The sequence below is a fragment of the Sorghum bicolor genome, chromosome 3, assembly GCF_000003195.3.
Source record: "Sorghum bicolor cultivar BTx623 chromosome 3, Sorghum_bicolor_NCBIv3, whole genome shotgun sequence".
In the NCBI taxonomy this organism is placed as follows: Eukaryota; Viridiplantae; Streptophyta; class Magnoliopsida; order Poales; family Poaceae; genus Sorghum; species Sorghum bicolor.
In genome coordinates, this window is record NC_012872.2 from 71,154,580 (window position 1) to 71,171,234 (window position 16,655).

General features: G+C 42.6%; 3 protein-coding genes across 6 annotated transcripts; 2 read left to right on the forward strand and 1 right to left on the reverse strand.

Annotated features, from left to right (window-relative positions):
- Positions 3,171-5,627, forward strand: LOC8079792 (polyubiquitin). Its single transcript, XM_002456800.2, has 2 exons — positions 3,171-3,433; positions 4,441-5,627. Exon 2 carries the CDS (start codon positions 4,441-4,443, stop codon positions 5,356-5,358), a length of 918 nt encoding a protein of 305 aa, XP_002456845.1. The 5' UTR covers positions 3,171-3,433; the 3' UTR covers positions 5,359-5,627.
- On the forward strand, positions 6,708-12,061 carry LOC110433990 (haloalkane dehalogenase 2). 3 transcript variants are annotated; one of them, XM_021457368.1, is made up of 14 exons: positions 6,712-6,882; positions 6,991-7,048; positions 7,145-7,200; positions 7,459-7,559; positions 7,710-7,779; positions 8,067-8,136; positions 8,733-8,789; positions 8,876-8,943; positions 9,017-9,097; positions 9,219-9,296; positions 9,387-9,542; positions 9,617-9,769; positions 9,960-10,024; positions 11,546-11,821. In XM_021457368.1, exons 1-14 carry the CDS (start codon positions 6,751-6,753, stop codon positions 11,547-11,549), a joined length of 1,149 nt encoding a protein of 382 aa, XP_021313043.1. In that variant the 5' UTR covers positions 6,712-6,750; the 3' UTR covers positions 11,550-11,821. The 3 variants fall into 3 exon arrangements, with proteins under 3 accessions (XP_021313044.1, XP_021313042.1, XP_021313043.1); XM_021457369.1 differs by lacking the exon at positions 9,617-9,769 and having other exon boundaries at positions 6,708-6,882; positions 11,546-12,061; XM_021457367.1 differs by having other exon boundaries at positions 6,710-6,882; positions 9,219-9,542; positions 11,546-12,061.
- LOC8079793 (probable auxin efflux carrier component 5a) lies at positions 10,206-15,480 on the reverse strand. Of its 2 annotated transcripts, none has more exons than XM_021457370.1 (5): positions 14,366-15,480; positions 13,661-13,746; positions 12,780-12,937; positions 10,579-10,655; positions 10,206-10,493 (listed from the first exon to the last, which is right to left on the reverse strand). In XM_021457370.1, exons 1-5 carry the CDS (start codon positions 15,108-15,110, stop codon positions 10,456-10,458), a joined length of 1,104 nt encoding a protein of 367 aa, XP_021313045.1. In that variant the 5' UTR covers positions 15,111-15,480; the 3' UTR covers positions 10,206-10,455. The 2 variants fall into 2 exon arrangements, with proteins under 2 accessions (XP_021313045.1, XP_002458992.2); XM_002458947.2 differs by having other exon boundaries at positions 14,374-15,462.

The following is a 16,655-nucleotide window of genomic DNA, read 5'->3' on the forward strand; positions in this document are numbered from 1 at the left end:
GGTGGCAGTACGATGCGGGTTGCTGGTGAGGATGGTTGCCGATGAGGGAGAGGTTGAATGTGACTAAGTCCACAGGCAGTAATATGGTGCCGATGACCAGGTAAAAGGGTCTGCCGATGACCATGGCAAGGGGATTGCCGATGACACGAAGGAGGAGTCCGGAAGCTGCCAGTTGTCATGTGGAGGAGTTTCAGTTTGTCACGAAGGATAGTTTTATTGTTTCCTTAGTTATTTGCATCGTTTTGTACATGGATTCCGTGTAATTTGGAATTCGAATTCTAATCGTGTCTGGTCGTAGCTCTTTGAGCAGGGTATAAATATAAACCCTAGGACCTTGTAATAAGATATCAAGAAATCAATCAAACACACGTTTTATTCATATTTCAGCATCTACTTTTCGACGACTTCGTCATACTTTTTCCCTTTTATTACGAGTTCTTAGGAATTCGTCGACTTAAGTTCGGCGTGTTCTCGAGTTCCGCGTGAGTACCTCTTAGCCGTGACATCCCGGCGCATCGCTGTTGTCAGGACTAAAGTATTCGAGTTATCACCTTTGCCGATAGCAAGGTCAAATCGGCTGGCACGCCTTAACGTTTGAATCGGGTATTAGCCCTTTGTGTTTGCAGACCAGTTTTGCATCAACAGTATGTTAGGCACTACAGACTACAACGACTGCTGCTAGAGCAAATTGGACTCACCAGATGAAGCTTTTATTTAGGTCTTGTTTAGTTTATCTCAAAATCCAAAAACTTTTTAAGATTCCTCGTCACACAGAATCTTGCGGCACATGTATGGAGCATTTAATGTAGATAAAAAAATAACTAATTATGCAGTTTATCTGTAATTTGCGTGACGAATCTTTTAAGCCTAGTTAACCTATGGTTGGATAATTATTGTTAAATACAAATAAAAGTGCTACAGTATCAAAAATCTAAAAAAAAGATCTAAACAAGGCCCTAATTGGACTTTTAGACAGAACAACATGATTTACCAAGATTTCGGGCACACAATGCAAAGAGCAAGGAGACATGGACTAGTATGGTTGGTCAGTTCAATTCAAGGTTTGCTTTAGCCTTCACCATTGCTCAAGTAAAACAAAAGGATTAGGATTTGAAGAAACAGTATCAGATTGTAAAGGATTTGAGAGAAGAAAGTGGTTTTGGCTGGGACTCCAGTAGAATGACTTTTTCTCTTGGACGAAATGATAAAAGAGAAACCGAAGACACATGTACAAAAACTTTCTATAGGAATACACAAGGAAAATAACATAATTGGCCAAAATAGATAATGAGGATCATCTCCATATCATTTTGCATTTCTCAACAAATATAATCTGTTTGGCTATTCCAAGTGGTTCTTTTTTTTCTGGGTAAAGAAGAACTTGTCATTTTGAATTCTCGGGTTCAGGAATTTTTCTATAACTTAAATGATTCCATAAAAGCTTTCTTTTATTCTTTTAGTTACTGATTTTTTTGTTGGATTTCACTGCACCTAACAGTGTTTGGAAGGGACTAGGGAAACGTGGAATGGCGAGATAAATTGTTTCTATACTTTGATGACTTAGGCCTTGTTTAGTTCACGAAAAGTTTTGGTTTTGACTACTGTAGCATTTTCGTTTGTATTTGACAAATACTATTTAATTATGGACTAATTAGGTTCAAAAGATTCGTTTCGCAAATTACAGGCAAACTGCGTAATTAGTTTTTATTTTCGTCTGTATTTAATGCTCCATGCATGTGTTAAAGATTCTATGTAATGAGGAATCTTAAAAACTTTTTGTTCTTGGGAGAAACTAAACAAGGCCTTACGTTTTCTAGGATGGTGAGTTTCGGTTCATGGATCTTGCTGTCTATATTTATCTATACACGTTGTTGTACTTATAATTGAAAAAATATTGTGTAAGTTCTTGCATCGCATTCACTGCCACTGCAATGCACCAGATGGTGCCACAGCCTTGCATTCTGATGTCGAGCGGACCATGGATGATACTAATTGGTTTGGTAATGATGAATTCAGTCCTTCGTCATCAAGTAAACGACTCTACTTTCAGTGCATCACCAGAAGAAGCACATATATACCAGATTCCTCAATTTTAAAGACCTTTGTTCCAGAGCAGTTCCTAGAAACTCAGTTACACTTTCTAGCCATCTCAGAAAAAAAAAAGTGATCCACTAGAGGAGACTCCCTTAGGGTCCATTCGTTTAGCTCTGGTTCCGGATGAATTCATTTCAGATGATCAAAAATAACATAAATTTACACAACATTCTTGACTGGAATCATTCCAGGCATCCATTCCATAAGAAACGAACAGAGCCTTAGGATATGGCAACACTAAGTAGATGTCGCGCTTCAAACCGGGGCCGACCAGGGGCTTCAACGATCCCTGGAATTCAACGTTCTAACCGGTTGCATCGTGATAAACTTAGCTTCTGGCCATCTCCAGAGACAGTGAGTTGATGCTTGATGCTAGACGAGGGGAAAAAAAGCAGAAAATCAGCCATACTAAATCAACTAATGATTTCAAAGAGAGGTACCTAATGCTCAAAAAGGAAGAGATTGGGCGATTTGCGACTAAAGAAGAGAATAAAATAGATTTTTTATAGCGTTAAGAAGTGTGTCACAGCTCTTACAGGAATGCTTGATCTACAAATGGAATAGATGATAATGGCAGCGGATATGGACGGATCGGGGTTGTTTAGTTCCTAATTTTTTAAAAAGTTTTTCGTCACATCGAATCTTATAACACATGTGTGAGTATTAAATATAGATAAAAAATAACTAATTACATAATTTATTTGTAGTTTGCTAGATAAAATTTTTGAGCCTAGGGTTAGTTTATGATTGAATAATAATTATCACGAAAGTACTACAGTAGTTAAATTTAAAATTGTTCGCAAACTAAACAAGGCCATGGTGTGTTTTTATTTTACTCTCTAAAAATCTGCACAAAGGTTTTCTGACTCATGGGCCACACGTCTCAGTGTCGGTAAACACGGACGGAATCACGGGAGAAGGCATTAACAGCGTCGGGTCTAACGGCCACAAACCAGCGACGAACGAAACAGACGTTCTGACGTCTCCGTGTCCACTCCGTCACTGGTTCCTTCTGGAGAGCTCTGACCTCCTCCGTCTCTATCTACGGCCGGCTCGCCTTCCGTTCCGCGTTCGCGTTGGACTCTTTGCGCTGGCGTGTTCCTGGAATTGCGTGGCGGAGACGAGGCGGATTTCTCTCGCACGGAACGGAACCGCCACGGGCCCAAAGGCACGGTGATTCCTTCTCCACCAACATAAATAGCCAGGACCCCTCCTCGCCTTTCCCCAATCTCATCTCGCATTGTGTTGTTCGGAGCAAGGAGAACCCAGCCCCCCATCGCTCTCAATCCCAATCGATCTTCTTCTCGTGAGCCTCGTCAATCCATCACCCGCTTCTAAGGTACGGCTCCCCCTCTAATCTTCTCTTCCCATCTCAGATTGGCGAGTTTATGTGATTAGATTAGATGCTTCTCATCTAGATTGCGAGTTTCTGTTCGTAGATGGCTGGCTTGTAAGCGGTTCCTAGGTGGGTTTCTGTTCGTAGATGACTGGCTTGTAAGCGGTTCCTAGGTGGGATCGTTCTGATGATTTCTTTGGCTGCTGCGTAGAGATAGATCTGGTCCTGCTTTTCTTAATTCTTGGTGCAGATTTTGTGACCTGGTTCTATGTTCTTGTTCCTGCTTTGTAGCTCAAATAGTTGTCTTAACTAGCTGGGCTTATTATTTGATTTGTACCTGCATGTATTATCACCAAATACAATTACTGTGAAGGAGTCAATATACCCTGCTCTGTACCTTTTACCTGACGAGCCATACTATCATTTTGATTCGTGTCATATGCATGCCAGATACGGAAATTATATGCTGCTACTTGCGTTATTATCATGCTGATTTGTTTCATATGCACGCCTAGATAGATGGAAATTATATGCTACTGCTGAGCGTTATTATCATGCTGATTCGTTTCATATGCATGCCTAGATAGTTGGAAGTTTTGTTGTTTGCTGAGTGTTACTATCATGTTGATTTGTAATCATATGCATGCCTAGATAGATGAAGATACATGAATGTTATTCGTTTCAGATAGATGGAATATGCTGCTACTGAGCGTTACTATCATGTTGATTTGTTTCATATACACGCCTAGATAGATGAAGAGATGGATGTTGATTTGTTTCATATGCATGCCTAATAGATGAAGATATATGCTGCTACTGATGATTACTTACTACTTCGTGCCCATGCATGCTCTTTGGTTTACTTGGATGGTGACATGCTGATGCAGTTTTGCTGGTTCTATAGTACCTATGTGCTTAGCATGTATATCTGTTTCTTGTTGCTGACTGTTTCTTTCCCTCCTTAGTCTACCGCCGTATACTTATCATGTTGCTTGTTTTTTCTTCTACAGATGCAGATCTTTGTTAAGACCCTCACTGGCAAGACCATCACCCTTGAGGTGGAGTCTTCCGACACTATCGACAACGTCAAGGCTAAGATTCAGGACAAGGAGGGCATCCCCCCAGACCAGCAGCGGCTCATCTTTGCCGGCAAGCAGCTTGAGGACGGGCGCACGCTTGCTGACTACAATATCCAGAAGGAGAGCACCCTCCACTTGGTTCTCCGCCTCAGGGGAGGCATGCAGATCTTTGTCAAGACCTTGACTGGCAAGACCATCACCCTTGAGGTGGAGTCTTCTGACACCATCGACAACGTCAAGGCTAAGATTCAGGACAAGGAGGGCATCCCTCCAGACCAGCAGCGGCTCATCTTTGCTGGCAAGCAGCTTGAGGACGGTCGCACGCTTGCTGACTACAACATCCAGAAGGAGAGCACCCTCCATCTGGTGCTCCGCCTGAGGGGAGGCATGCAGATTTTTGTGAAGACCCTCACCGGCAAGACCATCACACTTGAGGTGGAGTCCTCAGACACCATTGACAATGTCAAGGCCAAGATCCAGGACAAGGAGGGCATTCCCCCAGACCAGCAGCGTTTGATCTTTGCCGGCAAGCAGCTGGAGGATGGGCGCACCCTCGCCGACTACAATATCCAGAAGGAATCCACCCTTCACCTTGTCCTCCGCCTTAGGGGAGGCATGCAGATCTTCGTGAAGACCCTCACCGGCAAGACCATCACCCTTGAGGTGGAGTCCTCGGACACCATTGACAATGTCAAGGCCAAGATCCAGGACAAGGAGGGCATTCCCCCGGACCAGCAGCGTCTGATCTTCGCTGGCAAGCAGCTGGAGGATGGGCGCACCCTTGCCGACTACAATATCCAGAAGGAGAGCACCCTCCACCTGGTGCTCCGTCTCCGTGGTGGGCAGTAAGCCATTGGTCGTCGAAGCTGCTGCTGTGTACCTGCGTTGTCTTTGTGCCTGTGGTCTCTGCCATGGAGGGTGTCCTCTTTTAAGTATCTGTGGTTTCTCTTGTAATTCAGTTTAGTTTCGTGGACGGGTTGTGTCCCAAGTATTTTACCAGGAACAGTTGGTGCAGCAGTATGCTTTATCAAATAAGTGGTGTTTGAACTTTAAAAATCTGCGTGCATGGTGCAGCAGTATGCTTTATCATGAATAAGTGATGTTTGAACTTAAAAATATGCGTGCTCGGTTTTCTTTGCATTTCTTGTGGTTTTCTATTATGTTCAGTTAATGTTTTCTGAGATTTTTTGCTAAAGGTTCACCACAGGTTCTGGCAATGTACAAGATTTGTTTAAGACTTTTCAGGTTTCTAAGTATTGAATGCTTTAATGCGTGCACGAGTTTTCAGGTTTATGATGACTGTATCGTTGAAAGAGTTTCAGGCCTTGTTCAGTTTGGAAAATTTTTTGGTTTTGGCTACTGTATACTTTCGTTTGTTTGTGACAAATATTGTCCAATTATGGACTAACTAGACTTAAAAGATTCATCTCACGAATTACAGATAAATTGTGTAATTAGTATTTGTTTTTGTCTACATTTAATATTTCATGCATGTGTCACAAGATTCGATGTGACGGGGAATCTTGAAATTTTTTGGAAATTAAACAAGGCCTCAGGCCTGAAAACATGGTGATTTTTAGCTTTCCCAATCGTCCTTTCCCTGGGTTCGGAAGGGATCCAGATTATGATCAATTTGCACATTCAACCATCCCAACAAACACTGACTGCAAAAGGACAGTGCAGTAGAAACACTGACTGCAAAAGGACAGTGCAGTAGAAGGGTTTCATCTGTTGAGGCATTGCAGAGGATGCAGCTATAATCTTCTAGTACCATGTTCGTTCTTCTCAGCTATAATCTTCTAGTACCATGTTCTTTATTCTTAACATTAACAGTAAGCAGGAAAAACAGTTTCAGGTATGTTTGCAAAGTTGCCGTCCCAAATTATAGTTCAAAATTATACTTCGGTTCAAAGTTCACAAACTTTTAACTTCCTGGAAGATTAATAAAAGGATTTAATATGCTAAAAGTATTTTATGTAGAATTACTTGTTTAGACAGAGTACAGTAGCTTTACTTGTTGGGCTGTACATTGTAAGCTAAACTGGGCTGAGCCACCACAAGCAGACCATCCGCAAAGAGAACTGGGCTGGAGCCAGTATGCCACTAACAGACAGCCCACAAAGAAAACTGTGGCGGGAGGCGCGCGAACCAACCAAACCCTATCTACGGTTCGCCTCCTCGGCTCCTCCCTCCAAAACACCGTTGGAATCGGGTCCCTCATGGCAGCATCACGCACCTCCAATGGGGCCGCAGCTCGCCGCAGTTGGCCCCGCCATAACCGCGCCGCGCTTCCGCACCACCCTTCCCTGCTGCACCCGGCCAAGGAGTAGGAGGCTCACCTCTTGGCGCCGCGCCGCGCTCCCCAAGGATGAGGTTTCGTGATGTCCACAACCGTACCGGCGACGCTGATACGGGGCATAATGTTTCATCGCCGCATTTGTGTTTGTGGTTTAGTTTGATTGCGTATTCTGTTTTGTGTAGGATTATTACTTGATCGACGCGGAGGAGTCCATTGGGGATGGCTTCTCGTTCAGTGGAGGTGATTTGGGGAATTCCGGGCTTTATCAGCCGGGTTCGATTCGAATTGATTGCTATTGTTATATTTTTCTTGTATTTTTTTTGTTGATTGTTACAGGGAAGTACGGGGAGGGACCAAGTAAGTCAGACGAATGGTTTGCTCAAGGGAAAATGGTATGTACTACTTTCTGCTTTTCCTTTTTTGAGTGAGACTTTCTACTTTTCCTTTTTCGTGTGAAACTTTCTGCTTTTCCTAGTTTTGCAATTGACGAATGCTCTGAAAAATGGGCGCATATTTCCCTAACACATTTGCCTTTGTAGTGTGCACACGTGTGTTTGCGCATGTCCTGGTGCGGTGTAATTAGCTACGAGTGCATTAGGTGCAGTAGGAACGTTAATTCTGATCTGATGACGTTAAACTGCAAAATGTAGGTAAATGCTTACCAAATATACGGGGACAAAGGGAAGGCAAAAGATCCATTCTTTGGCCTGACGATGGGATCAGAATCTCAATCTTCAGATGACGTTTTCAGGTGAATTGAGTAAGTGGTTAGCAGGGTGAAAAGTACAAAAATGTGTATTGCATTCGACCTTTCGCTTTCATGCCAGGTGTCTACTATCTTGAGAAGTGTGTTGATACATTACAGGAGACAGCTCTCATTTGTGTTCTCATTGTGATGCAGATGGTTCTGTGTGGAGGCTGGGAGCTCTTCTAATCCTAAAGTGCTTTTAATTCACGGCTTGCCATCGCAGGTGGGGTTTTATCTTCTTATTGCTTCAAGCTTTCTTGCATAAATAGCAAACTGGTAGACTGTAAGGACGAGATATGTCTTGAGGTTCAAAAAAAAAGATGTCTTTACCTCAGTTTCATGTGCCCTACTGAAGATTGGCTAATATCAGAATAAGCAAATTGATGTGTCCAATAATCAAAGTAGCACTTTTAGGTTACACTGATAATGTCCTGATATTTATGGTTTCATGACATGATGACTGTTGCTACCGCACTTCTATTAAACGATTGTTACCACAATTCATTACAGGCATACTCTTACCGCAATGTGATGCCTGTACTGTCAGACAAATATCATGCCATTGCTTTTGATTGGCTCGGTGAGCACTTACACACATCTTAGCTGTTTCATTAATTTTAAATGGTTCTGATGCAAAGTATTCTGTTGAGTTGCCAGGGAAACAAAAGTCATGCATATATTAGTGTTTCTGTTGGCACAAAATGTTTTGGAGTATTGACAGTTATGCCTGAAGAGTATTACTCCCTCCAGGCAGCTTTATAAGGCGTAGTCAAACATGGCACGGTCACCCAAATTATAAATGGACCGACCATTCATTTATTTTATATTATAATTTTTATGATTATAAAATTATGATCATTGTATAGTATATTTGATCATGAATCTAATCATATCAAGTTTGTATTACAATAGTTAAAAATTGTTCACCAAATTATTGGTCAAAGATTGTGAAGTTTGAATCTTGTTTTGCATGTTCGCCTTATAAAGCTGTCCGGAGGGATATCTTTAGCACCACTAGCCAGCATTTGATTGTACTTCTTCATTTTCAAAGTCTACTGTAAAATCATGCAACAGCACTATGACCTTCTAAATACCCATTTACTGTTTTCCCGGTACTGGGATTGGGGGCAGAATGATATTTATCTAATTTGAAAGCAAAGAAGTTTGTGTCTGCAGGGTTTGGATTTTCTGATAAGCCTCAACCAAAATATGGTTTTGACTATACTCTTGATGGTAAATGGTCGACACATACTCATTATTCTGTTTCAACCAAACAACGCATTCTGAACGACCTAATAGTGTGAACTCCTATGTTCCAGAGTATGCCTCATCCTTGGAATCTCTAGTCAATGCTGTTGCTCCTGATAAGCTCTCTATTGTTGTTCAGGTTCTTCTCGTTATGGAAGCATTTATGAATCCATCTCTTTGATCTTTGTTGCATGAGAATGTAAATTTTGCAGGGCTACTTTGCTCCGGTTGCAGTCAAATATGCTAGTGAACATCAAGACAAATTGAATCATCTTGTACTAGTGAATCCACCGGTTAGGTCCTTTTTGAATTAGTGCATAGCTTTTGCAGGGACATTATGGTTATAAATAAATACATCTCCGCCTTCAAAACTTCATCATTGTACACTGTTCTGAGAGTATTTTTATATTCCAGATAACTGATAAACATGTAAACCTTCCATCCACCTTGGCTTCATTCAGCAACTTCTTGTTGGGCGAGATATTTTCTCAGGTCAGCAGGCATCAATGTCAACTGAATTTTCACCCTATAGCTGTTTTGGTTTTGTGTTCAGATGTAACTCCTTCACTTGAATTCTTTCAGGATCCTCTCAGAGCAAGTGATAAGGTATTGACTAGTTGTGGTCCATACTTGATGAAGGAAGAAGATGCTATGGTGTATAGAAGGCCATACCTTGTCTCTGGTTCCTCTGGGTTTGCACTTAATGCAATAAGCAAAGCTATGAAAAAGGACCTTAAGGTGTTTTTCCCTCATCTATAGCTTTGTGTTTGCTTTGTTTAATTCATATATGTTCTAAATTGGATGCTTTTAAGGCTTACATTGAATCCATGAGAAACATTTTAAGAAGTAATTCGTGGAAAACAAAGACAACAGTATGCTGGGGCATGAGAGATCGTTGGCTGAGCTATGATGGGGTTGAAGATTTTTTTGGAGGCCTAAACCAGAAGATTGTAGAGCTGCCTATGGTTTGTCATGAAAACCAGCTATTTTCAAGTTCAATCATTTTCATGACTGTTTGTGCATGGGGTGGTCTGTAGTGTGGTTTGTGTTGCATGCATAATGACAAATGGTTGTGCATGAATGACTAACGCATTTTCTGGATTTATTTCTTCCTTTTTCTTAATTTCATGTTATTTTGTGCAATGACTTATGCAGGCGGGGCACCATGTGCAGGAGGACCGTGGTGAAGAATTAGGCAATATGATCAAAAGTATACTGAGGTAATGCTGTTGGAGTCTTTTCTAATCCTCTCTTAGTTTTGTCCTTTTATACATTTCCTTATGAGCAAACTTTGGTTGGCTTGTATGTAGTGAGGGTGAGGCGACTTCAAATATATTCATAAGATTTTAAAAGATACATATCAGTTTTTAGTGCCTAGGCTGGCTCAGTGTAACAAATTCAGAAGCAAGTCTGCACGTCACTCATTCATTTGAATAAGAGAATGAAATAAGCATCCTTACATAATACATTTAAAACATATTGGATAATACTCAATAAACCCCCTTGCATTTTTGTGCAATGAGGAACAAAAACAGGAGGCACTTCATAGCACTTGTTAGTATGATTGTTTGAGCAGCTTCAAGGGAAGTCACATATCAACGGTTATTCCCCGTCATCTACCTAATTAGCTCTAAAACAATATAAAATCCAACTAGCAACGGCAAGGAGACAAGCATCCCAAAAATAACCCTGCAAAATTGAGCAACAATATGGTTAACCGAGAAATTGCAGGAGCACACCTTGAACTACTACCTAGCCAGATCAAGATACTTACGCAGTACTAAGAACATCAGCGTGCAACCCATATTCTTTTGCAAATATAAATGATGTGATGGATTGAGGTAGTGCAGCCTGCAAAATGTTTGTAGAAATGTTAGGCTATGCACAAGTTCCATAAAATCTGAAGAGATTAACATAGCACACATATAATCTTGATATGCCTTTTTTAACGAACCATGCAGAAAGGCTGCGGATTATATATTAATTAAGAAGGCCTAGACTAGGCAAACAATGACCCTGGAAGGGGCCACAATCTCGATATGCCTGAAATCGGGCCTACGCAAGCCGCCAAGCGGCAGGTGCTAGCTGATAAACTTGCCATCTTGAACCCCACTACCTGGATGGAAGAGCAATTGACACCTCTTTTAAGGCATCCACTCCTTGGTGTCTAGATTTGAGTTCATACATTTTTTTAGGCCATTTCTGACATAAGGCTCCCCTAGTTACCTCCAGTATGACAAGTGGAAATAATGTTTATCTTCGAACATCCAGAAGCTCCTATCTCCCTGAGCAAAACTGACCATACACCACTTTTACATCCTTCTATCATATGTATATAGGGCTAGAAGTGTCTAAATGGGGTATTATGAAGGAGTGACGGAGACATTAGTCAGACGAAAAACAGAACTCTTCTGTTATATAATCGTGTTCATAAAAAAAATTGCTTCCCCCACAAAGCAAACCAAATATTGTGATCAAGGTTAGTTCATCTCCAGCGAAATGCGCATTAGCTGACATGATGAGTAGGTCTGCCCTGGTGCACCCTACAAGTGCAAGGTCCACAACAGCAACTACAGGCTTTTAGAATTATGTCATCGGACTTTACATGTCTGTTATAATACTTGTGATGGTGTTTAACTAACATCATGTAGATTGATTCATCATTATGCATTATGCATCAGATGAGTGGTTGGTGATGACTTCCCAGGTTGAGTCTTTTGACATGGCATTTTGCTTGGCAGATGACCGCAAATTTTGTGGGGTCAGGCTCTAGAACATGCCAAAAACAGATGCTTTACGAGGTATGACGCCCATGCTGCATTTTATTTGAACAAAGCTCTGTTTGCTTTGTGTACACTTTTTAAAATTTGAGACGGATTTCAATGATGTTCTCTCTTATCAAGTTTGTCACGAAAACACTACCCTAAAAGCAACGACGAACATTTTCAGACAACAGCAGTACCGGTCTGTGTGTTCCATGTTCCTGGAATAGGATCCATGCATGGTTTATTGTTTGACCCCTGTTTCTGAATGATATGAAATCATGAATGCTGAAGGTCAGGATAACCTTGATTAAACTACAATGGTGGTGATAACAAGTATTGTCTGGATTGCGCACTTGCACGAACATTGGGAGTAATTAATGTCATTGCGTCTTTGGTCATTCTTAGTTTTTAAGCTATATCTAGCAGGTTCATGTTTGTGGCCGTGCAAGCAGCCAATACTGGTCGTAATAAAGCTCAAAGTGGTTACAGTTAGTGGTGCCGTGCTGTCCTGGTGCTGGCATATATGGACTCAAGTCTCTCGTAGTGAATTCGTGTGTGGTTTTCACATAGAGATCCTCCATTTGTTCCCATTGTCTCTCCCATGACACTCTCCCGCTCAATGTATGCTTATATATGATGCAACCTTTATGCTCTGTTTGGATCCATAGGGCTCCCGTACGTGGATCCAAACGGGTCAGCTAATTATTAGCTGAATATCCAACTAACAATTATTTTATTAGTTAAGTCAAACTAGCTAATAGCAATTAATAGTTGGCCATATCTAATATTAGCCATGAGCTATTAGCTAGCTTGGAAACGGAACTTTTTTAATTCTTTAGTTTTGCAGTGACCGTGACTCTTCAGTCTTCAACATAATCGTTCGGGCGGCTGGTGTGATAATATTTTTCTGTGGATGAGATCTAATGCCGGTGAAATGCAATCATGATTAATGACCTTGCGAAATCGTTTCCCCCCCTAAAACTAAAGTAGAATGAAATATATCAAAAAGAAAAAAGTATGGCCGTGCGTGCTGTGTGCATGTATCGATCACTCGTACGTACGTGCTATGTTGGGATCGTCGTCAAGCGACGTACTACAAACGTTTTGTCAAAAGTAAAGCTACGAGACTTCGGTCTAAAGTGGTGGTAAAAGCTAAGACTGTCGCGTGCGTGCGTATATTTTAAATAAAAAAGAAAGCTAATAAGGAGACCTGTATGATGGCGACGCGGAGGACGTCGCCGCGGAGACCGACGGCGATGGAGCCGATGGCCATGGCGGCCGGGCCGAGCGCGAACTTGAGCACGAGGCCCAGCGCCGCGAAGCTGGGACCGCACGCCAGCACCTTCTCCTGCTGCGCCATGAACAACCCTGCAGCGTCACGCGTTGCAAACGAAAACGACCTCATCAGAAAGTTGTCAGTGCCAGTCTCACCAGTATACGCATGGCTGGGTAAAAACACTTTTCACTTCCTTTTAGTTACGTTATTACGGCATGCACACATGCGGCAGACAGAATTTATGCCTTTCGTTTGTTCGGTTCCTGTTTATTTAGGGGATTATTATATTCCTTTTTTTTTCTTGACAGGGGTTATTATATTCCTGGTAGAAATACGTTGGCGATTATCGAATAGAATATATGTATTGTTGGCTGGAGTATTGGATACGAGAATTCATCGAAATGAGTGGGAATAAGAATTGTTAAGAAGTCACTCAAGAGAACTAGCGTACATGCACGTATGGCGGAGATTAATTGACCGTGCATTTTAGCATTTGCTAGTATATATAGCTAATATCAATATCCAGTCTTATCCTACAGTACACACTGCTAGAGATTAGCTTGCTGCTAATGCTCGCAACATAAATTAATTTTCACTCATTGCTATTATTCAGTATGTAGTGAGATTTTCGGAGACAAGCAGAGCATGTGTTACATGTACTTGCTGAAAAGATTGACAAATTAATTAATCTAGTAAAATTAAATAGTGTGTGTTCAACTTTTTTTCTATGCACAGTGTAGTGTTCGTATATATATATATATATATATATATATATATATATGGGGCTAGCTTCTCAGGAGACAGAAAATACTCACCCATGCTGAACATGGCCATTCCTGTGCCCGACTTTGACATGATGAGCACCGACCCCTCGAAGGCGCTGGGCAGCTCGATGTGCAGCCTGTTCAGTTTCAAAAGAGCAGAGGCAGTATTATTCCATCGTCAGACATGCATGTTTGAGCTTGGCGTAATCCGACATCAGGCAAGCATTAACCGGAGGCAAGAATTAAATAAACTCATGGTTGACATGGATTAGGCCATTTGAGATCTCTGGGTCCAGGGCCATTTTGGCTATTTGGCCTGAGCATCAGAGAACACCGTCACCATGTAATATGTATCTAATATTACTTCAGGTGTGCTACACGTCAGATCACAATTCTGGTACCTAGCTACCTGCCTACCACACATTTCGCACTAGCTACCATAAACCGGCAAACCCGAGCCACACATAGCAACAAGAGTGCCAAGGAATCAGCATGCATGCATGTAATTTAATTAGCAGAATCATCTACAGGACAGTTTAATTGTAGGGGCCTGTGCAGCATGCACCTACTAAATTTTACTTTTTATACTGACTGGATATGAAATATATATATATATTGGTAGATGCGTACGTGTTGTCGTCAATATATGCTGAATTACTAGGCATGCAGATTGTTAAAATTTAATCATATTGAACCATGCATGGAGACCGAAGCAAGCTGCATGTGTATAGGTAGGTATAAGGATGCAATACGTACGTACGTACCTGTTGGCAACGCAGGCCCAGGTGATGCCGACGAAGCTGGCGTACGTGTTTGGGTTGCGCGACAGCTTGTGCGCCACCACCTTGACGAGCGCCCAGAGCGAGGGCTTGTCGCTGGCGACGACGACGGGGACGACGACGACGGTGGCCGCAGAGGCGGCGTCGGCGGCGGCCTCGACGTCCTTGACCGGCGAGTCCGGCACGTCGACGTACATGCCGATGGCGGCCTTCCTGATCTCGAGCACGAAGAGGAGGAGCGTGAGCCAGACGATGGCCTGGAAGACGGAGAGCTGGACGACGAGCTGCTGCGCCCACTCGCCGTACATGGCCCTGGCCATGGGCACGCCGACGACGAGGGAGTTGGTGAGCGTGGACAGCGAGAAGCCGGTGATGGACCAGCCGACGGCGCAGCCTGCCCAGCCGCCGCCGCCGCCGGCGCCGGCGCCCTTGCCCGCGGAGGTGACCCTGGCGGCCCAGCAGGCGATGACGCCGACGATGACTGCCTTGGAGATGACGTCGGCGGCGACGGCGCGGTAGTTGACCTGGAACGGGTCCGTGTGCAGCGTGAACTCGAAGGTGAAGAAGGGCAGCGCGAAGAAGGCCACCAGACGGTTCACGGCGTCGCACTGCTCCCGCGTGAAGATGCGCCACCACCGCACGGAGCCGTAGCCCAGGAACAGCGCGAAGTAGAGCGGCACCGTCGCCGCCACCACCTTGTACACGTCGCCCCACCCGATCATCCTCCTCGCTCGCCTGCCTTCTGATAGCTAGATCTGATCTCTGTCTCGATCGATCGATCTCTCTAGCAGCTGCTTTCGTTCACCAAGAAGCTTATAGCTATAGGTGATAAAAATGAACTCTCGCGCGCAGGCGCAGCTACTACCTGCACGATTAACTAGAAGCAATATATATATGCAGCTAGCCGATGGTGTAGCTAGGAAGAAGAAGAAGAAGAACAGTGCGACCGCGTGCTTAAAAATTGCGATCTCTCGAGCGAGCGAGCTAGATCGCTGTCGTCGATATGCTGGGGGTGTGCAGTGTGAGAGGCAGGGTGTGTGGGGGTGGCGAGCTTTATAGAGCGGTCGTAGCCGATGTGCGATGGAGGTTTGAGAACGCCTGGGGTGCATGCAGCTAGCGTCAGCAGCTTAACATTGCTCGCTCGTACTCGTACAAGGAAGAGGCGGGCCGGGTGTGGGTGGATCGTGGGCCGTGGCCGTGGGAATGGGAGCAGCAGGGAATTATAAAATATGCTCTCTAATAATTCCAAATTGTTACACTTTTTTGTCCCAACTGTAATGTTGTGTAGCTATTGATATATTCTTGATCAAAATTAGAGAATTTAAGTTATACTCCTCCATCTAAAAAAACATAAATTAATCTCACATTTCGAGAAGTCAAATATTCTTAGTTTTGATCAAATATATATAAGAAAATATTAATGTAAGTATCATTAGATTAATTATGAAATATATTTTTATAATAAATCTAATTGGAGATCAAAATCTTTTTTTAGCGATGATGTCTAAGCATGTTTTTTCTTAAGAAAAAAAAAGAGTTTTGTTACAAAGCATTAGAGTAGTGGTAATCCCTAGTTACCAAAACTCCGAAAGCAGTAGACGCGTGGTTGTGATTACATGAAAAAAATTAGGAGATTAAACGCCGTAGGCAGCACGACTAGAGGGACGCAACAAGCGCCGACAGCTGCAGAGATCAAAATCTAGATAATATCTTCTATAAACTTAGTCAAATTTAAGATTCTTTGACTCCTCATAAAACAAGAATTATATTTTTTGGGATGGAGGGATTAAAATGAGAGCTATATCTTGTAGCCGTGTCATGTAATTTTTTTTTCTCTTAATGAAACATGTGAGAAGGCACATTCACGAAAAAGAAAATGACCTATATAATGTGGAAGGGATGCATGGAGTATAAAAAATAGCGCCGATAAATTTAAGTGAACAAGGCAACATCAGGTGTCAGTATTGCTGCAAAATTAAAGCGCTCTACGAGTAGCATCTCCTGCAGGTGGCCAAATTAAAAGCAAACGACGACTGTCGACTGCTACCACATATTCTCACCTCACAGCTCACATATATTCGCGCGAATTGGACCAGAGCGCGCGGCAGAGACGTTCTCCTATCGTGGAGGTTCAACTCGTCGATGAGCACATATTATCGCCGCAAGGAATTAATACGGTACAGTGGTTCTTGTTTCTTGATCGCATAAACCTTGCATGTTGTCCCAAATTATTGAGTTTATTTATTCATTATAGAACAGAGAAGAGG